The sequence below is a fragment of the Lineus longissimus genome, chromosome 4 (assembly GCF_910592395.1).
Source record: "Lineus longissimus chromosome 4, tnLinLong1.2, whole genome shotgun sequence".
NCBI lineage: Eukaryota > Metazoa > Nemertea > Pilidiophora > Heteronemertea > Lineidae > Lineus > Lineus longissimus.
The window spans coordinates 15,088,783-15,111,578 of record NC_088311.1 but is presented as its reverse complement, the minus strand read 5'-3'; the positions used below and the strand labels follow the sequence as shown (position 1 = coordinate 15,111,578).

At 41.9% G+C, this 22,796-nt stretch overlaps 1 protein-coding gene across 1 annotated transcript in view; it reads left to right on the top strand.

Annotated features, from left to right (window-relative positions):
- The window catches only part of LOC135486768 (HAUS augmin-like complex subunit 3), a 32,886-nt gene extending 15,372 nt beyond the window's left edge, over positions 1–17,514 (top strand). The window contains exons 2-4 of the mRNA XM_064769866.1: positions 1,700–1,834; positions 16,969–17,152; positions 17,464–17,514. Coding sequence (XP_064625936.1) covers positions 1,700–1,834; positions 16,969–17,152; positions 17,464–17,514 — 370 coding nt within the window. The remainder of the gene's footprint in view (positions 1–1,699; positions 1,835–16,968; positions 17,153–17,463) is intronic.
- The last annotated feature ends 5,282 nt before the right edge of the window (positions 17,515–22,796 follow it).

The following is a 22,796-nucleotide window of genomic DNA, read 5'->3' as shown; positions in this document are numbered from 1 at the left end:
TGAGCTGGTTGACTAAAGTAGATGATGATAATGATGAAAATGTAGCACAGCTGTCATCAGTGCTTTTATAGTTAGGCCTATAGTCGGATTCATCAGTAAATGTCACTGACACTGCCCTTTTGGGTCGCTGTGCAAAAACTATTGGACCGATTTCTTCAAAGTTTGGTTTTTCTTGAATCTAATTTCGGGACCCAACACAATTTCCAGGTTAGAGATTTGCAAATTATAAAGAAAAAAATTGTCAACTTTGGAGCCCTTTGGCCTTTGGCCATTTTGGGGGAATCGGGAGGGCCCGATTTTTTTTGATGGATAGTTCTAAATGAAACTTGGCAGCTTTAAAGATACACACGAAAAAAAATTACCTGAACATTTCAGCAAAATGCATCCAGAAATAAGCAGTACAGAGGAGAAAATGTCAAAATCAACACACTACGTCAATGTACACCAATACATACAAAAAAATTATTTCGTAACCATGGTTACTGAAATATGAAAATCCTCTTGGGTCCCGAAATTAGATTCAAGAAAAACCAAACTTTGAAGAAATAGGCCCAGTAGTTTTTGCGCAGCGGCCCAAAAGGGCAGTGACATTTACTTATGAATCCGACTATAGGGCTGTCTTGTAACTATGTTATTGTCTCAAAAATGAATACAAACTGCTACCTAGTTACTCAGTACATCATATTCTATACTGTGCATTCCTTGCTTCAATTGTTCTTGTATCATATTTTTTAAAATTTCTCTCTAATCGCAAGCCGAGGATAATGCAAGTATCAATTTGTGTCTTGTACCCCCCCCCCCCTCCTCAAGGGTACGACACCTTATCACCCTATAACGACATCTTAAGGCTCAAGCATCACCCTTTTTTCACCAATGCTACTTTTTCTTTCGTCAAGACATCACCATCAACAATATATCAGTTATCACCGTCATATAAAGTAACCGAACTAATTTTACTGGGTAAGGCTGTATGTTCGACAAGACATCGACACATTAGCATCCTTATTCTTTCCAGCTTCGCCAAATTTTCACTAAAGGAAAAATAAATACTACTCAAGCATCGGCAAAGATTAGTGGTGATAGCTTAACTACCCTTGAGGAGGGGGGGGTACAAGAAACGAATTGATACTTGCATAAATACTCCTTTCGAGATAGCGTAATCACACGCAATTCCACAGGTACATCCCATTCATTTGAAATTTCGGCCAATGACAGCAGGTTTTACAAAATGTAAATGCGCTGTTAATTTTCAATAGTCACTGAATAGCTAAGACACATGTAAACCCGTCTTAATTGGCCAGAAAACATCTCTCAGCTTCTCCCACAAATAACGATTCACTTATTCCAACGTCAGTTACATGTGCACGCGGAAAATAATACGACTAACTCCACTTTTTCTAGACAAACCACACCATCCCACAACTATTGCATGATTAACCCCTAACAATGACAAGTTCTTCCTCATACTCTCCCTTTCATATCGACAGGTGAGCACAATGGCCCTGGCCATTTCATATCAAGATAGTGAGAGTTATGACCGTCTGGTCCAGGGGACATTTGATGAAGATATACTTTTATATGAAAGCAAGAAGCATGCCTATTCTATTTGCGTCCTGAGGTCTGGCACTTGCCAAGTTTGTAAAAACGATGCTCCAAGCCTCTTTTTCATTTTCTAAGCAGTCTTTCTCTCTCATTTCAGCTACCCAAAGAGCGAATACCAAAGAATTGATGCCACGGTAGAAGAGAAAAGTTTGACAGTGTTATGTAATTATGTCAAAGATCAGAGTCATTCGTTGATGTTGAAACCCTATCCTTCTGATGTGGAAGAACTGAGGTGAGGTTTTGAGACTTTTTAGATATGCCTTTGGTTTTTTGGCTCACCGTAGATGAGTCTATACTACACCGCTGTGTCCGTCGTCGTCTGTATCCTCTTTCAAAAACAGTGGCACGTTTCTTAAACCTTAGACCTATGAACATGAATCTTTGTACACAGGATCCCCTCCCCCCGGGTCAGGTGACCGCTGACAATTAATTTCGGTCCGATCTGATTCTTTACTTGGCCACGAGGGGGCCAGAAGTGGAAACCTAAAAAGTGTGATATCGCTCTTATGAGTGACTCGTTTTCGATAAAATGTTTGTGGTAGGTTGTTCTAGCAAGGATACATCTGATACGGAGTTGAGCTGTTAACAATTACATTTTATAAATCACCTTTAAAACGAATGTTGGATTTTAACGTTTAGGGGCTAATTATTATGACGAAAGCAAGTAAGCTAAATTGTTATTATACTGTTGTAGCAACAGGGGGACAGAAATGGCAAGATAAATAAGGTGTGTGATTTTACTCTCCGAATTGTTTGTAGTACGTGAGGTTATCGGGTTTAGATACTTTTATCGAGGGAGGCGATGTTGATACCTTGACCAAGTGATGCAAGATGACGTGACATATACCAATTAGGCCCGTTTCGTGGGCCGGCCACGTCACTTGCACCAGAGTGGAATATCACCGTCGTCTAGGGAACATTGTAACATCAACAAGAATTGTTTAAAAGTCTAGGGGTCTCCTTCCCTCGAGAGAGACCGGCAGATGACTTCATAGAAACAACATCCTCTGTACCATATTCAATCATCTATCAAATAAAAGTTTAAAAGACAAGAAGCCTCTCTCCTGCTAAGCTAGTCTTCACAACTCAGCAATTCTCCAACAAGTCAAAACTCGTAAACAAGATCCCGTAACACATCACATATCACAGAGGTCTAACAGCGTAAATTGGCCGTTTGAGTATAACTATGGCATGTTTCTTAACCGCTAAAGTTATGAGCTCGAAATTCACACCTGACTCCGTGTCATGTAACCACTGACACCGAATTTCGGTCTGATCCAATTCTGGACTTGGCCACCAGGGGGCCAAAAATAAAAAAGGTAAAAAGTGCAATATCTCGCTTATTAGTGACTTGTTTTCGATGATATTTTGATATTAGGTACTCCCAGCAAGGATACATCATATATCGTACAGGTTTTTGATTTGACCTAATTTTCAAGGTTACAGAGGCCAAATAGTGTAAATTGGCCGTTTGAGTGTAACTATGGCACATTTCTTAACCGCTTAAGCTGTCAACTTGAAACTTGGTACACATGACTCCCTATGTCATTCATGTAACCTCTGACTACGATTTTCAGTGATCAGTGATAGATGCCCTTACACGCCGGGTGGAGGAAGCCACTGCTGACCACAACTAACCGGAACTAGCCAGCCGCAAACAAAAGTTGAAAAGACCGCATGGTCGCACACCACATGTTCTTTTGCTCATTGTGCCTATATTGAGGTTTGCTTGGGCCAGCAGTGCCTGTTTAAAAGGGTTCTATTAAGAGCCAGCGTATCAAATGGTGTAAATATCCCCTCCCCACCTTCCCAAAAATATTTTCAAAATGTTTGGTTGCCTGGCATGAAATAGGAAAACTGACCAAGGAAGCAGTAGGCTAATTGCATTCAATTCTATCCTTTTCGCCAACTGTAGTAGTTGTCCGGCAAAATGGCAGACTGCTGTCAGTCAGATTAGCGTATTCAGACCTGAACCTTTCGTCATAAAGTGCGCTTTAAACACATGTTATCATGTTTTACAACGTTTCGGTAACCACATAATAAATGACCGAGAGAGAGGAGCGGAGTTACTTTCATAGAACCAACCAAACACCTCGCACCTCCCATCCAACATCAGTGCTCACCTGTGCGGTCATCAGAAGAACAGGGCCGGCCACGTCACTTGCACCAGAGTGGAATATCACCGTCGTCTAGGGAACATTGTAACATCAACAAGAATTGTTTAAAAGTCTAGGGGTCTCCTTCCCTCGAGAGAGACCGGCAGATGACTTCATAGAAACAACATCCTCTGTACCATATTCAATCATCTATCAAATAAAAGTTTAAAAGACAAGAAGCCTCTCTCCTGCTAAGCTAGTCTTCCCAACTCAGCAATTCTCCAACAAGTCAAAACTCGTAAACAAGATCCCGTAACACATCACATATCACAGAGGTCTAACGGCGTAAATTGGCCGTTTGAGTATAACTATGGCATGTTTCTTAACCGCTTAAGTTATGAGCTCGAAATTCACACCTGACTCCGGGTCATGTAACCACTGACACCGAATTTCGGTCTGATCCAATTCTCGACTTGGCCACCAGGGGGCCAAAAATAAAAAAGGTAAAAAGTGCAATATCTCGCTTATTAGTGACTTGTTTTCGATGATATTTTGATATCAGGTACTCCCAGCAAGGATACATCATATATCGTACAGGTTTTTGATTTGACCTAATTTTCAAGGTTACAGAGGCCAAATAGTGAAAATTGGCCGTTTGAGTGTAACTATGGCACATTTCTTAACCGCTTAAGCTGTCAACTTGAAATTTGGTACACATGACTCCCTATGTCATTCATGTAACCTCTGACTACGATTTTCAGTGATCAGTGATAGATGCCCTTACACGCCGGGTGGAGGAAGCCACTGCTGACCACAACTAACCGGAACTAGCCAGCCGCAAACAAAAGTTGAAAAGACCGCATGGTCGCACACCACATGTTCTTTTGCTCAGTGTGCCTATATTGAGGTTTGCTTGGGCCAGCAGTGCCTGTTTAAAAGGGTTCTATTAAGAGCCAGCGTATCAAATGGTGTAAAAATCCCCTCCCCACCTTCCCAAAAATATTTTCAAAATGTTTGGTTGCCTGGCATGAAATAGGAAAACTGACCAAGGAAGCAGTAGGCTAATTGCATTCAATTCTATCCTTTTCGCCAACTGTAGTAGTTGTCCGGCAAAATGGCAGACTGCTGTCAGTCAGATTAGCGTATTCAGACCTGAACCTTTCGTCATAAAGTGCGCTTTAAACACATGTTATCATGTTTTACAACGTTTTGGTAACCACATTATAAATGACCGAGAGAGAGGAGCGGAGTTACTTTCATAGAACCAAACAAACACCTCGCACCTCCCATCCAACATCAGTGCTCACCTGTGCGGTCATCAGAAGAACCAGTCAATTCTAGTATTTCATTCTTTTTCCCCAAGGTTGTGACCATGCATCGACCGGATTAGTTTTTCACAACCTGCACTTCCAAGGAATTGAAACAAAGGTCCAGGCTGCATTTACTAGTTGTCCTGGGGTGTGACAATGCATCTTTTGGACTTGTTTGTCTCAAGCTGAACGTCAAGTGATTGATGTAAAGGTCCTGACTGCTGTAACTGGTTGTCTATTGGGTTGCGACTGTTGACGGAACCATGGCAACTAGTAAGATTTACTCACTGAAACAACCTTCAACTTGTAATCACACTCATTACATGAAGTTATATGTACAATCAGATGGATCTATCAAAGCTCTTCTTTTTTTAATTTGGCAAGTGGCCATCTTGGAAACCATTTTTACAGAATATTGATATAAACTGCCCCATGAAAAGGAAGCTGCCCTACCATGCCACTTCTCTACGATCGCAAAATTGACGTCAATGAACAAAACTGTTCTCGCCATATCCACTGCAAATGACATGCATCAATATTTCCCTGAGGTGAGCACATGGTCCCTGGACCATTTCATTTCATCATGACCTCCTTTCTCTCGTATAAAGAAGAAATTCTCCAAATGGGTCACGTAGCATCCACTGTTGACTCAATTGCTCAAACCTGTCGTGAAACATAAAATTGTCACTACTGGCAAGAAGGGTGGCATCAACATGAAATATCTCACTAATGAACCCCTTTACCTGTGGGTCTAGGCCTAATGTTCTCAATTTCTCTTCAACATTCTTCTCAAAATGCTGGAAACACCTCAGGTAGATCGGTCTGGGAATACACTACTCAATGCTTTAAAAATACTTTCTTCCCCGTCTGTACCATAAACTTTGAGATTTAAAAGAGGCGGTTGGTACTTCCACAATTCTGTTAAGAATGTTTTGTAGACAGAATCTGTCTTCAAAACATGGATCAAAAGTGGCCCAAACATTATCGGAGGGGAGCCTCTGTAGAATTGTGTCACCCACAAGGCGATAATGATCGCTTAAAGCCATCATTCACCTTGCCACTGTCAGCATCAGACTGGATATCACGAAGGGGACATTGCCACATGCTACAGACACCACAAAACTCATGTTGTAGTCCACCAAGTAAGGCAGCTTTTACCCTGGTACTTACTTGGAGGAGGCTTGTTTTTCAACATTTCAATCAGCTGAGGTGCTTTGTAATTGTATGACTTCTTGGTTTTGGAAAATATTGGAATGTCCACGTCATTTTTTATACAAATATGCTGCCTTAGTAGGTTGTATTGTCACATTCGGCTCATCTGCTTCTGACTCGGAGGATCTGTTCGTTGTATCAGTGAGGCAGGATAATGGTTTACTCTTACAAGCATCATGCTGTTTGCCAATTTTGATTAAAACAGCAGGCTGGTATGAGAAAGTTGCATTCCTTGGCTCGACCTCACTTTTCCTGAGAAATTCTTTTTCACGATATTCGTACTACAAAGCTTTCCGCTGGCTCAAGTTGCACAGCTCATTGATGATCACATCCCCTATTTCATAATCATAGTTTTTAGCTCACCTTTGAAGGGAGCTTATACGCTACCGGCCGGCCGGCGTCGTCCGTCGTTAATTTTTGACAAAAGAGTGGCAGGTTTCTTAACCACTTGACAAAGAAGGTTCATACTTGGTGTGTGGGTTCCCCTAGGCAAGACCTTCTTTCAAAATGAACATTACTGTTTGTCTGCTATATAGGTGGCACTCTTTGAAAACCTATTTTTGGCTATATCTTATGAACACTCCTAGCTAGAATCATGAAATTTTCACTGTGGGTGCATGTCATAAGGGTGCCTGAGATATAACCCGGGTTTTTGATTTGACATACTTTTCAAGGTTACAGAGTCAAAGTTCCCTCTCGGCATCGCCGTTAGGCAATAGCGGCACGTTTCGTAACCGCTGGTGTTACTGACTTGAAATCTTGTACCCCTAGGTCAAATGACCTCGGAGACTAAATTTCGATGTGATTAGATTCGTGGATTGGCCACCAGGAGGCCGAAACCCAAAAAGTGCTAGTTCTCTGGAACTGAATGCTGGATCATTTTTAGGTCAGCTGACAAAGTCAGCGGAGCTAGTCCTATAACTATTTGATTGGTGCCTGTCCTTGCCATCTGTAGACAAAGTTGGGCATTTTGTATCCATAGGACCTAGGCACTTTAAATTTGGTTGGGTGGTAAAACTAGACAACCTAAGCAGTTTGCAAAAAATTCAGCGCGATTCGACTCAAATTCAGCCCACCAGGGGGAAAACGTGTAAAGTACAAAAAAAAATTTCGCCGCTTTATTCCAGCAGATAAAAGCTTGAAATAAAGTTGACGAGGTCCGCAAGATATAGAAGTTTTGATATAAGATAGATTAGTTTCGATTTATATCGCCAGTTGGCGGTAGTGAGCAAAATGTCGTTTTGACCCCGTTTTTTTCCCAATTTGAATTTCCCGCCCCGAAATAAACACACATTTACACCCCTGCTAGAATTGGCCGCCATTATTGCCGAGTGTGCTCCAACGTAATGTATAATGTATGGTGACTTTCTAACATGGAAGCTAGTGGCAGAGGATTTCGCTGGAGATCTTGTGTGGGAGAGTGTGCTTGCCCACTGACCCGTATGATCACATGATAGAAAAATGGCGAGTATTTTATTTCGACTGGATTGATTTTATAAGTGACAAATTTAATAATTTAAACCGTTTCTGAAATTAATTATGGTACGAAACTTCACAGAATTAGAGAGGATATTCATCAAAATTGGTTGGTACGACAGATTCAACTGTATTTGGTAGAAACAACCTTCGAATTGAGTCGACTTTCTCTTCGAAATGTTTAAGGCAATGAAGCTACAGTCACGATCTCATGCTATAATTATCAGTGTGATCGTAATTTATGCAAATCTGAGACGGGTGATCCGATTAGTGTTCAAAATATTGCAAACTTCGGGAATTAGTTCTACTATACCACAGCAGTATATTATATCCATTCATTTTGACAGAACAAAGCACGAAAACTTTGATTATTTATCAAACTGTATCGAGTGTTATCGAATGGAATGGATTTGTGTGGATAGCCGGAGCGGATTGTTATATTGTTGTGCGTCCGAGACGAAATAGGTCTTTTAGTTTGAGAAAGATCATGCGTGTTGATGTGTTGATAATAACCGAAATAGTAATTCAAAGCTATTACTGGTGTTGTCATTGCCATTTTGGCATGGAATAATAGTTCGAGAGCTCACATTCACATTGACGATTGAGGGCAAGTAGGTCCGGATTTGGCAACACGTCAGCTGTCTCACGTGTTGACAATTTGCGCAGGTAAAATTTTAGAAGATTTTATCTCAATATTAACCTTGATTTTCTCCCAGCCATTGGCCATAACAACTCTTATGCGACGGAGCAGATTGTAGTATGAATCCAAGAGTATCAGGGTATTGTAATGTAGCAATATGGTGCCGTTTGTGGCCTAATAGGCCCCTACAATACATCCCGTAAATTTAGCTCGCCGATGTCTAACTCTAGGCATTAATGGCGGCCGTTTTCTTGCGTCTTGGCAATTTTGGAACAAATCCCGCCTGTCTGGTCATTGGCCGTGACAACTATTATTTTGAAAGTCACATTAAGACATTGTAGTATGAATTCCACTGCAGTTTCGTTACGCAGCAATGCTCATGTTTTTGGTTTGCAATCTTGTACTGTCTGTACACTTCGCTGTGCATGGCTGTGATGTAGGCTGTAAAAAAAGACAAAAACGATAGCCTAGCCCCATATAGGCTTAGAGTATAACTACACAGGCCCTCATGATTCATTTGATGGACACCCTATTTGATAGTACCTCATCATTAAGTCCACTAGATCCTGTACTGTCACATGTCGTAGACGATTTTCAAAATGTAGTACACCACTTACTCATCTTTAAGCCCAGCTCTCGACTCACATCATGTGGGCACGGTTGGCTGTTGAGTGTTATGGTTCAGTCTGTGAGACTAATTTAAAGAGGTTACACTTTGATTTTGAATTGGAAATCAGCCCACAGGACTGACTTTTCACTGAGTAATAGGTGTACCCTTCAAAGGTTAAGTTTCTTTCTTGATTTGCTTCCATAGATGCCTTGTTCAGGATATCATCTGACAAATGCCTGATCAAGCACAGACTTTATCTGGTGGTGTACATTTCCCCATCAATGTCACCCTTTTTAGCTCACCTCTTAGCAGAGGTGAGCTTATCCCATACCGTGGCGTCCGTCGTCCGTCGTCGTCGTCGTCGTCCGTCGTCCGTTAGCAGGGCACGTTTCGTAACTGTTAGAGCTATTGAGTTGAAACTTGGTACACATGTACCCTTATGTAATGACACCTTGGAGACCAAGTTTCGGTCCGATTCGTTTCATGGTTTGGCCACCAGGGGGCCAAACGTTAAAAGTGAAAATATGCAGTATCTCCCTTAATAGTAGTCGGGAAATTTTGAAAAAAATATGGTAGGTACTTCTAGCAAGGTGCATCATATATCCTCCGGGTTTTTGATTTGACCTCCTTTTCAAGGTCACATAGGTCAAATGGTGTAAATTGGCCGTTAGGATGTAACGATGGCACGTTTCTAAACTGCAATGACTATTGATACCAAATTTGGTACACATTTACCCCTTAGTCAGGTGATCTCAGGGACCGAAGTTTGGTCCAATATGATTCACCACTTGACCACCAGGGGGCAAAATCCAAAAACCTTAAAAATGTGATTATTCCTTAACTTCTTGCCCGATTGCCACCAATTTGATATCATGGGTACATCTAACCACCATACAGTATATGTCACACAGGTTTTTAATTTGACCTTCTTGTCAAGGTCACAGAGGTCAAATGGCGTAAATTCGCCGTCAGGCCGTAACTATGGCACGTTTCTTAACTGCAATGACTATTGATCACAAATTAAGTGTATATGTACCCCTTGGTCAGGTGATCTTAGGTACCGAAGTTTGGTGCGATCTGATTTGCCGTTTGGCCTCCAGGGAGGGGGCCAAATCCTAAATTCTTCAAAATGCCATTATTCCTAGTAATGACTTGCCCGATTGGCACCAATTTTATATCATAGGTACATCTAATTCTAACAACCATTCAATGTGTCACCCGGGTCTTCTTTGATTTGACCTACTTTTCAAGGTCACAGAGGTCGAATGTACTGTAAATTGGCCATTTTGGGGAAATTGTAATTGCTTGGACCTACATCAAACCTAACACTACATGACACAATACCATGCTCTTTATCCATCTTTCCTCCACATGAGGTGAGCACAATGGCCCTGGCCATTTCATTTATTCAGTCAGTGTTAATTTCTCTTCTCTTTTTTACAGATTAGCTGTTATGGTTATTTTAAGAGGAGTCGTTGGCACATTTCAAGTCCAGTGAAGCACTTGCTGTTCCCGCATCAGAGTAAGGTGTGCTTACTTGTCTTACTGCTTTCCATTCCCGGAGAGCGTTATCAAATATCTGCCGAAGGCAACAAATATCTGCCGCAAGGCAACAAATATCTGCCGCAAGGCATCAAATATCTGCCGCACCAATAAAGTTCATTTTGTTAACCAACTTTTTATCTTCTTTTCTTCACATACAAAAAAGACCATCCCAAACATTTAGCTGCATCCACTTCATCAATGTCCAGACAACAATCGGCTGTAATAATTATGTATCTTGTGTCCATGTACACGTTATTAGTTCCACCTACGCTGCATGAACCAAGGACTCCACTCTGTGACGTCACCACACATCTCTTTGACGTCATCACACACCCACTACTGCAACGGCAATAGAAATGACGTTACGTCATAATAGCAGGGTGACGTCAACTCAGCACTTCAGCATGCACTGATATAGTAAGAAGGTCTTTCGCACCAGCACTTCTGCGTGCTAGATGTTACAGCTTCATGTTGCCTCATAATAACAGGGTACCAACACACACTTGGCCCTTGCCTTCACCTATCCACTTCAGCTGAGCGCCAGGCACTCGTGCATCTTGTTCAAATTTATCATAGGTGTGACGACTCAGCTTGTCCAGTGGTGCGACTCTGCTTGACTAAGAGGCGGTAGTAACGATAAAATGGAGGCAATCACAATTTCTGCGGTTAATGTAGTTTAATAATATAGCTTAATTATATCCTGACTCGGACAACACAACTGCGACGTCATCTCTTTCAACAGTATCTTGCTCTTACTTTTAATTGACACACATCTCCTTGACTTGACCTGGATATCCTAACTGGAGATCCCAAGGCAACTCTATTCAACTCTATTCTACTCGTGTCTAGTTCACTCCCTCTACAGGGCAGATGACCAGCCCTTATATACCCTCACATGACTGCCCAGGGTGACGCAACGAATTTCAGGGGGAAACCTTTGGGATTTCAGGGGATAATCGCGGGGCAAGTTCTTTTTCAGTATATGACCTGTTGATATTGCCCCCTTGTAACGAGGCAGATTTGCCCTTGCATGGAGACCACAGCGTCACCCTTCCGAAAATGATGTGACAGTAAACAAAACTACCATTATTAATTCAATAATTAAACCTGACCCTTCGTACAATAAACATTAGAGGTGGTATCGAAACATGAGTTATTTGTATTTCATGATTCTGTGTTTGGGAAAGAACTATTTTTACCGTGGCATGTAATGTAACTTGATTTCTATTAGCTACTGCTCAATCTCTGTTGGGTGTCGGTGGAGATCTAGGCTCTCACTTGACCTTCTTCAACTGTGGTCACATTAACCCCCCTTTAAACAGCTACTGCATCCCATGGGTATATCTAGTAAGGATACATGACATATTATCCAGGTTTTGAATTTGATGTACTTTTCAAGGTCACAGAGGTCAACTTTGTAAATTTCAACAAACATGGCACGTTTTCTCACTATGTAACCTAGACGCAAGGGCCCAAAGCGCCAAAAAAGCGGCAAAAAAGCGAAGCTGGCGAAACATTTATAACTGGTCACCGACACTTATTATTGGACTAATAGCACATTTACGGGGTTGCAACTATTTTGCTTTATAGTGTCACCAGGAAAGCATGCGACCTAACGCCGATCTATTAGTATAAAGTGATAATTGGAAGGTATATAGTAGGAAATATTAATAAAATAATCATTTCATGTCGTCTTTTGAGGGCATTTTTTATTGTAAAAAATATATGTGTACGTCACTGGAGTCTCTGCAATGATAATTTTATCACAGCAGTCTCGCGCAAGTAGAAGTTCTTTACCTATTAGTTCTTCACTTATTAGTCTGGCGCAAAGCCAGACGTTTTCCATTACGATTTCACTACAATGTTTGACCAGAAGGAGCAGTGCGCGAGATATGCTAATGAGCAGTCTTCCCTCGCTTGAGTTTCGGAAGAATGTTCCATATCGCGCTAAGCTGACCACTGCCATGACTGCTGACCATGACAAGCGTGCATTGGACTGGTACAGGTTGGAACTGAACATTGAATATGCTGGTGGTGACGCTTTCTGATGAGAAGTTGGTCGTGACTGATGCAGTATCCTTGGACTTGTCCACAGCATCGTTCAATCATTGCTCTCTGAGCTGGCTTGATTCTGTACTTACCCAAATACTGAGACCAAATGTCTGTTGACTATGCTTTAAGAGAGACTGGCGCCATGCCATTTTTTTCTTATTTCTCGTTTCACTAGTACGCTTATCCGCATTGTTAGGCCCTGTTGTGAAATCCAGTCTTTTTCTTTTGCAAGTGGTTTTTTTCTTGGCAGGACCAGGACTGTAATGCACAGTGTTGTGGTATTCTTCAGCAGCAGCACGGTAAAAAAGAAATGTCATGAATCAATCAACTACTAAATATCTCTAAGATCTCTTTAAAAACAGAAGAGGCAACTTCTGGTCAACTGTCCCTGAGTATGGATAGGACAATTCATCCTACTGGATTAATTTGCAAGTAGAAAGTTTCATCAATCATCTTGTCAATGAACTTGGTAATTCTTCATCCTCAATCATGTCAATGGCTCTTTCAAGTAGGCCTAAGACCGGGATGGCTGCCGGTCGGTCTACTAGACGCTAGGAAAAGGATTAGACAAACACTAACTCGTCTTCCACCCAAAGTTCATAAAGTTTTCAGAAAATGTGTCAGATGGCCTGCTTATTGGCTCACTGTAGGGGAGTCTATACAATACTGCAGTGTCCGGTGTTCGTCGTCCGTTGCGTCGTATCCTAATTCAAAAACCGTGGCACGTTTCTTAACCACTAAAGCTATGAACTTTAAATTTGGTACACTTGACCCCCTAGGTCAGATGAAATCAGACACTAAATTTCGGTCCGGTCTGATTCTTGACTTGGTCACCAGGGGGCCAAAGCCAAAAACTTGAAAAATGTGATATCTCGCTTATTACTGATTCGTTTTTTGGTAAAAATGGTAGGAACTCCTAGCATGGATACATCACATATGATATGACAATACATCACATTTGATTTGACGTACTTGTCAAGGTCACAGAGGTCAAATGGCGTAAATTGGCCATTTGAGCGTAACTGTGGCACGTTTCTTTACCCCTAAGACTATGAACTCGAGACTGTGTACTAAGGACTGATTCTCGACTTGGCCACCAGGGGGCCAAACGTGAAAACCTAGAAAGTGTGATATCTCGCTTATTAGTGTTTCGTTTTCAATAAAATTTTTATGGTAGGAACTCCTAGCAAGGATACATCACATGACATACGTGTTTTTGATTTGACGTACTTTTCAAGGTCACAGAGGTCAAATGGCGTAAATTGGTCGTTTGAGTGTAACTATGACAGGCGCTTTACAAATAACAATTTATTATTATTATTATTATTATTATGACACGTTTCTTTACCACTAAAGCTATGAACTTGAAATTTGGTACACATGACTCCCTACGTCTTGTTACCTCGGACACCGAATTTCGATATGGTCTGGTATTCAACTTGGCCACCAGGAGGCCAAAACTAAAATAGGTAAAAAGTGCAATATCTCGTTTATTAGTGACTTGTTTTTGATGATATTCTTATGGTTCTTACTCCAAGCAATGATACATGGTTTCCTGGCAGCAGCATGTGGGGTAGGAAAAGGAGAGTTTGCAGCATTTTCTTCATACATCTTTTTTTAACTACGTAAGACGTCAATTGACGGCCGTACATTGCGTAAGACGTCATATGGCGTCCTAAGTTTGTGACTCACCTAAGCCCAGGCAACCATCCGAAACGTGATTGGGAATCCCCTTAAATCATCAGCACAGTGTAGTTTCGTTTCAGAACGCTACGGGCTGCCACTAGCAACAGTTGAACTGAATCATGGCTACAGCACGTTAGACGAAGCGGCTGTTAGATAAGGAAGTTCTCCACCAAATTTTAGAGTCAGATTCAGATGAATTGTCATCATTCAAGGATTCAGATAGTTAACTCTCCGGTAGTGAGGGTTATTTACGTGATGCTGAGGATCAGTGAAAGTGAGGCAGGTAGCAATGCCAGTCATGCCAGTGGGCATGATTATCAAGCACAATGAAATTTCTACAAAATATTGTGAAATTTGTGGAGAAAATCAATAAAAGACATGAGGAAGAGGAAATAATGGCTTTATTATGCATTTCCAGGGATATAACATAGTGTTTTTACAAACAAACGACATAGGAACACTATACACAGAATTAAAAGGGTCTAAAATGACTTTCACAAAAAAAGGCATTTTTTGCCCAATTAATTACGCAATAGGGCGGGGTTAACAAAAAACAATTCTGCGGTTAACTTCGTTCGTTCTTTTTTCGCCCTTTCTTTTTGGCTCACCGTAGGGGAGTCTACACAACATCGCTGTGTCCGTCGTCGTATCCTGTTTCAAAAACAGTGGCACATTTCTTAACCGCTGGGGATATCAACTTGAAACTTTGTACAAAGGACCCCCCCCCAGGTCAGGTGACCTCTGACATTGAATTTCGGTCCGATCTGATTCTTGACTTGGCCACCAGGGGGCAAAAGTAGAAACCTAAAAAGTGTGATAGCTCTCTTATGAGTGACTCGTTTTCGATAAATGTTTATGGTAGGTTCTCCTAGAAAGGGTTCATCACATGTCTTACAGGTTTTTGATTTGTCCAAATTTTCAAGGTCACAGATGTCAAATGGTGTGAATTGGTTGTTTGTGTGTAACTATGGCACGTTTCATAACCACTAAAGCTATGAACTTTAAACTTAGTACACATGACCCCCTAGGTCAGATGACCTGTGACACTGATTTTCGGTTTGGTCTGATTCTTAACTTGGCCACCAGGGGGCCAAAACCAAACATTTGAATAGTGCCATATCTCGCTTATTACTGATTCGTTTTTGGTAAACAAATTTTCCCAGGTACTTTTAGCAAGGATACATCGCATATGATACGGGTTTTGATTTGACGTACTTGTCAATGTCACAGAGGTGAAATGGCATAAAATGGCCATTTGAGCGTAACTGTGGCACGTTTCTTAACCCCTATGGCTATGAACTTGAGACTTTGTACAAAGGACCCCCTGGGTCAGGTGTCCTCTGACCCTGAATTTCAGTCTAGTCTGATTCTCAACTTGGCCACCAGGGGGCCAAAAGTGAAAACCTAGAAAGTGTGATATATGCTTATTAGTGGTTCGTTTTCAATAACATTTTGATGGTAGGTTCTCCTAGCAAGGATAACTGGATACATCACATATCATATGTGTACAGTACCCCCAGGTATATGGCACGGCTTAACCCGCCGGCCATGAGGGAATTCCTTTATGGCCCAGTGGTTGGCGCGTTGGCCCCAGAGTGGAAGTTACGCAACGTTGAGCGCGGTCAACCTTTGGATCGGTGACCGGCGCGTACAATACATCTGGCGACCTTCCCACGCGATGCGAGCTCTGGATTTGTAGTTCGGTACTGAGACGCATGAAGCGCTAAGTAGGATCGCGGACGATCCATCTCTGTCCGAAGGGGGGAATGATGTACAGTACCCCCAGGTATATGGCACGGCTTAACCCACCGGCCATGAGGGAATTCCTTTATGGCCCAGTGGTTGGCGCGTTGGCCCCAGAGTGGAAGTTAAGCAATGTTGAGCGCGGTCAACCTTTGGATCGGTGACCGGCGCGTACAATACAATATGAGTTTTTGATTTGACCTGCTTTTCAAGGTCACAGAGGTCAAATGCCGTAAATTGGTCATATGGGATGTTTCTTAACCACTAAAGCTGTGAACTTGAAATTTGGTATTCATGACTCCCTATATCATGTAACCTCGGACACCGAATTTTGATCTGATTCGGTACTCAACTTGGCCACCAGGAGGCCAAAACTAAAATAGTTAAAAAGTGCAATATCTCGTTTATATCTGAAGAGATGACCCGAAATAACTAAGCAATATCACGCTTATCAGTGACTTGTTTTCAATGATATTTAGTTACTTGTTTTTGATGATATTTTTAAGGTAGGTTCGCCAAGGAACGATACATCACATCATGCTGACTTTGGTTTGACCTATATACTATACATGTAGTATGTTTCTTAACGACGATGAATTCCTAACCACCAAATATCTATACGGTGAGCACAATGTCCCTTGACCGTTTCATTTGTGAACTCTGGTTTGTGCTCTATTATAACAATAATGTTCTGTTCAAATGTTAATACCAATTTACAAAAATAACCACATGATGTGTCAGACTGTTCATTTTTAAGGTGGGAGGGTGCCGGTCAATGATATTTGCATGTAGGATTGTATATTGCCTATATCTATGAACAAGCTTTCAACACCACTCTATAGTCTTTTTTTCGTCAGAAAGGTCACAAAATCACCTGCTGGGGGTTCATAGTCCTCATCCATTGTAATAGTTACCGAACTTGCATATCTATATATAAGACTGTTAAAGGGTTAAAGTCCTATGTTAGCATATTTTAATTATGTTTCTTTTTATTAGTCACAGACTCCACAACAAACAGAAAATTGTTTCAAAATTGAAGCAGGAGTTGACCACGTCAGCAGAGGACCATGTGCCTAGATTACTGAGAGAGAGTGCCACAAGTCAGGTGAACAGAATCCTTCAGGGAGATTATGACCTAAAGGTTGCTAGACAAGACTACTTTATTTTGAATCAGGACAAGGTAAGACACACAAATGGCGAAAAAGAAGTACGATTTGGTCTCACAGTGTAAGGTTGAGTTCGATATCCGGCATGATCTGACTTACGCTTTGACCACTAGGGGGCATTATGCAAAGAACACAAAAAATGCAATAACCCTGCTTATGTTGGTTGGAGCTTGCTGAATTTTTTATGGCAGATACCTCTTTTGACGAGACATGATGTGTCATGTTCAAGGTCTTAGAGTTCAAAGTTCGTGTCAAATCACGAAATGTTCACATTTTGAAACCACTGAAGCTATTCATCTCAATTTCTGTACATGTGTACCCCTAGGTGACAGAGACCAACTTTCGACCTTATATCATTCCTGGTTTCGCCACCTGAGGTGCTATACAAAAACACAAAAAGTGTGAAAACTCACTTAATATTGGTCACACACGGCTTGCTGAAATTTTTATGGCAGGTACTTCTTATGGGGGGTTATAATGTGCCCTACGATTTTGACCTTGACCTCTTTTGAAGGTCGCCGAGGTCAAAGATCATGTCAAATGTTCACATTTCATAACAACTGCAGCTATTGATCTCAATCACTTTACATATGTACCCTTAGGTGATTGTAACTCATAGGTCAACTTTCTACCTTAAATCAGTCCCAGTTTTGCCTAGGGGCATTATAAAAAACATGAAAATTGTGATTACTCGCCGATATATGTTCGAATTGGTTTCTTATAACTGTGGGGCTGGGATGTGGCTGTTGGGTAGGTGCCTTGTAATTTATGACCCAATCCGATATCTAGAAGCTAGCCGGACATTTTTATTTCTCATTCCCCATTATAACTGCTGAACGGGACGGACGCCTGATGGGCTTCAATTTTCTGTGACATGTTGGGGTGAGGTGGAGGAGGTGACCTATTGATTTTGGGCCTCATCCATTGCAAATATGCCAGGCTGCCATTTTGGATTTTACATTCTGGACTGTAACAGCAGAACGAGTTGTCTCATGGGCTTAAAATTTCCTGTAGCATGATGATTGTTTGGCAGGGGCATGGATTTTGGACTGAAACTGAAGCCATATCCAATATGGCTTCCTAGTGGCCATCCTGGCTCTTGCATTCTGGACTGTAACTGCTGAATAAGACAACTACATGTAGTAATGCCTTTCAATATTCTCTGTGGCATGATTGGGTGTTGTGGGAGAGGTGCCTTATCAATATTTGGTCTGATTTGAAACTTGAGAAGGCCACCCTGCTGCCCTTGTGGTGGTCTTCATTATAGAAATAGACCACCAAGTCATATCAGTGCAGCGGTATAATGCATAAAGTACCAGCCACATCCTGAAGTGATAGAGGCCGGTATTTTAGAACGCTCCTCGAAATTGAGGAACTCCTTTAGCCCATTGTTGTCATCTCAAGGACGCCTTACTGGATTTTAGAATGCACCTCCAAATCCTCATGAAGGTCTCCTTAAAATTGCTTCCTTAGCTAAAGGGAGGGTTGATTTTAGAATGCGCCTTTCGGGAAAGGAATTCCTCAATTTGGGTGAGGATCTCCTTTATTCCTAAGGATGGTCCGGACCTTCCTTAAGAGCCTCCTCGGGCGACCAACTCGCTCCTTTCGCCACTGGACTTCCACCGGTAATGATGGCTGCGTACGTAAACCGCATTGAAAATATAAGAAGACTGGTGGATATCGAAAATGGACACCCCCGTAGGGTCCGCCATCTCCATTATGTGGACCCCGATGAGAACAGGACGGACGAGGACTTCAGAAAGCGGTACCGATTCACCCGATCACTCGTTGAACGCATGTTCGGTGTATGGAAGCGTCGTTTTCCATGTCTGAAATTCGGGATCCGCTGCAAATTAACGACCACTATGGCAGTAATTGTAGCCACAGCTGTACTTCACAATAGTGCGACGGATTTACGTGAGGACGATTTTCCTGATGAAAATAATGAAGCTGAAATGGAAGGTATTGGGGACGTGGACAACGCCGCATTACATGATGTGCTTGGAAATGCAATGAGGCAAACAATAGTTCAGCGGTATTTTCAATTAATGACAAAAGACATTCAGGTACATTTCAATTAATCATTTATTACATCTGATGATAGACGTTATACAACGGATACGTTTGATTTGACTCATTTGATGTTGAACTTGTTTTCTCCTGGAGACTTTGAAGGAAGTGCTGTTGCATTCTGAGGACTTTCATTTTCATTTCTCGGTGTTCCTCCTGATGAAATTCTATTTGCTGTTTCAAGCATTTAACCTGCAGCTCGTGTTCGATCTCCTGCATGCGAACTGCTTTGCCGAATGCGCATGATGACGTTGGACTGTCTGTTGCTTCCACATATTTCCGTTTGGCTTTCCCCTGCGATCCAGGTTTGACTGTCGATGTGGACTGCTTTGGTTCAGAAAACCCCTCTTCCTCAACATCCTTCAGCGTTACCGTCGCAGTGGCAGCTCGTGGAACCCCGGTTCCTTGTGGACATGTAAAACCAAAAATAGGATAATTTTATAAAACAAATGCAGCGAAATGATGATCTTAACGTAATTTAAATCACAGAACATCAAATGGTTTTATGCTGCCAGTGAGGATAGGCCTGTTTGAATGTCATATTTACATGTGCACCATCTCTATTACTTTACAGCTAAACTCTCTCTTTTCACTTCTATAACTTTACTTAATAACTGCCGTCAACTGTCGTATTGAGCGTTTATTTCAACAACATTCCTGAAAGAAATGGGAGTCACGAAACGTTCTGAATCTGACATTTCTGGTTATTTTTAACAGTACCGGTAGTGTTATGGAAGTGAAACTAGAGTAAGTTAAAATACTTCTTGGTGGGGTAGCCCTCGTCACATTCGGAACGACATGAGGCAAACTGCTTTTCTGTCTACGTGATGGTGCATTTTACCATTGAAAAATAAACTATCTACCTTGTCCATGGTATCCCGCATTATCGTCAAATTCGTCATCCAAGGGTCGTAATACGTCACTGCAAATTGATGTCACAAGGTGGGATGCTTCATCTGCCTTGGTGGCAGGATCAGCAGGACCTCCACCTGTCCGGTACCGATCTTTCTTTTCTTTGCTGACGTCCTTCTTTGCCTTGGCTTTCGTGTTGTCCCACAGTTTCTTGAGTGCCTTCACATTGGACAGTTCCAATCCTTTATGTTGATTGAACCCATCTACGATCCGATCCCAGGCCTGATTCTTGGCTTTTAATACACCCGATGTGTTCTGCTTCAGTTCGACGACACACTTTTCTTTTTCGATAAGTTCGAGCAGCACATTTCTCTCGATATCCGAAAAAGTCCTCCGTTTCTTGGCTTCAGTACGTCTTGAGTCGTCCATAATTTCAGCCGTAATGGGGCCTCTGGTGCACTTGGAGCGACGGGGCAGGCTTTTATTTTAACCTTCAGAACCAAGCGCAATAAACCAACCGCAATGAATTACTTGTTACATCAGATCACGGCATTGTTCGCCAGCCCAGGAAACATTGAGGTCGACCTCGAGTGAGGATTTCCTTTCGAAAGGACGCCTTCAAGGCTACCTTTAACTGAAGGAACTCCTCCAATAAAGGACGAGTCGAGGAAGGTTCTAAAATTGATCTTGGATAAGGACGCCTTACAGGAGGCGGCCTTGAATTAAGGCGTCCTCACAGAAGGCCTCCTTAACCCCAAAATAAAGGAGCGTTCTAAAATACCGGCGAGAATCTTTTTCGCTGGAGGACAACTTCCACCTGTTGTACTTGCTAGAAACAAACTTGCTAAGCAAACTAACAGTGCAGAAACTCAGTTCCTTGGCTTCATTGTCGAACACAATCTGGCAATCTCTGTTGCTGATCATACCACACAATCATTCCCGATGATGTTCCTAGATTCAGAGATAGCAAAGAACTTTGCAGCTGGGAGAACAAAATGCTCCTACATTGTTGATGTCCTTCCTGCGAAAACTGTTGAGGACAGTGTACTAAAAATGACATAAGCACCTTATATAGCCTGGCCGCAGATGGAAGTAATGAAGGTGATCAAAATTACTTTCCCATTATAGTTCAAATTATATATGGTGGTATGATCAGATCGGTGTTGCTAGGTAATATTATTTGTGGTTTATTTCTACTTTCTTCAGAATTCAAACCCCCTCTCCCTTGGCTTTGCCATTAGTGCATATGGACCCCCCCCCCACTGATCACATTAATAAAGGTGTTTTACCCAACCTTGAGGACTACTGAAGGACACTCCCACCCCCCTTAAAACTACTTTTAGGCTCACCTGTGAGCCTTTACAACGACGCAGTGTCCGTCGTCCGTCATTGGACATGGGTGGCACATTTCGTTACCGCTGAAGTTATTGAACTCCAAGTTGGTGCACATGTACCCCTTGGTGACCGCTACTATACTAAGAGACCGAATTGCGACCTCATATGATTAACGGTTTGGCCACCAGTTAAAACATGCGTTTTCTCCCTTAATACTGGTCCGAAAAGTTTGAATAAAATATGGTAGGTACTTCTAGCAATGCTACATCACAAAACCTCCAAGTTTTTGATTTGATTACTTTTCAAGGTCACAGTGGTCAAAGTCTGTCGGCGGCACTGACATTTTCTAACCGCTTTAGCCAGAGATCTCAAATTTGATACAAATGTGGGTGAATCGTTGCGTTATATGATGCACGGTTTGGCCATCAGGGGGCCGAACGTCAAAAGTGAAATTATGCGGTTGCTCCCTTAAAAAAATATGGTTGTACTTCTAGCAATGGTGCATCATATATCCACCGCATTATTTTTCCGACCTACTTTTCAAGGCCACAGGATCAAGGTCGTCTGGCGGCACTGTCGTTAGAGAACGGTGGCATGTTTTGTAACCACTTTAGCCAGAGATCTCAAATTTAGTACAAATGTACCCCTGGGTGACCACTTCTCAGAGACTAAATCATGGCGTCATATGATTCACGGTTTGGCCACCAGGGGGCTAAATTAAAAGTGAAAATATGCCATTGTTCGCTTTTTACTGGTCCGAAAAGTTAGAAAAAAAACATGGTAGGTACTTCTAGCAATGATGCATCATATATCGTCTGCAGTTTTTTTACCTACGGTTCAAGGTCGCAGGATCAAGGTCATCCGGCAGCACCGCCGTTAGAAAAGGATGGCACTTTTTGTAACCTCTAAAGCTACATTTTTACCCTAACTCCTTTTCAGAGACACAAATACAAATGAATTCCCTACACATTCAACCCAGCAGACAAAAGGACCTGGGACACATTTGACCCGGGACACACAGAGACCACTGATTTCACCCCTGCAAATACTACTGCTTTTGCAAGGGACTGCAAACCCCTCGTGCCCCTGGTCCGCATCATGGGGTCATTGACAATTGCTGGTCCAACCATAAAATTATATATACTGCTTTACCAATGTCATAATCACTAACCCCACCATTATCACACCTATCAAAAAGGTACCGCGACCTTCTCTTTGACACAGGTGAGCACATGGTCTCTGGACCATTTCATTTTATTTGATATCATCCACATCATTAATGTATATTGATCTTTGACCCCACGAGCCTGCTTTTTACAAACCAGGTTATGTGTGTCTTGTTTTCTTTATTAGGTGCTGGACCAACTGATAATACAAAGGTCACGATATGAGTTACTCACT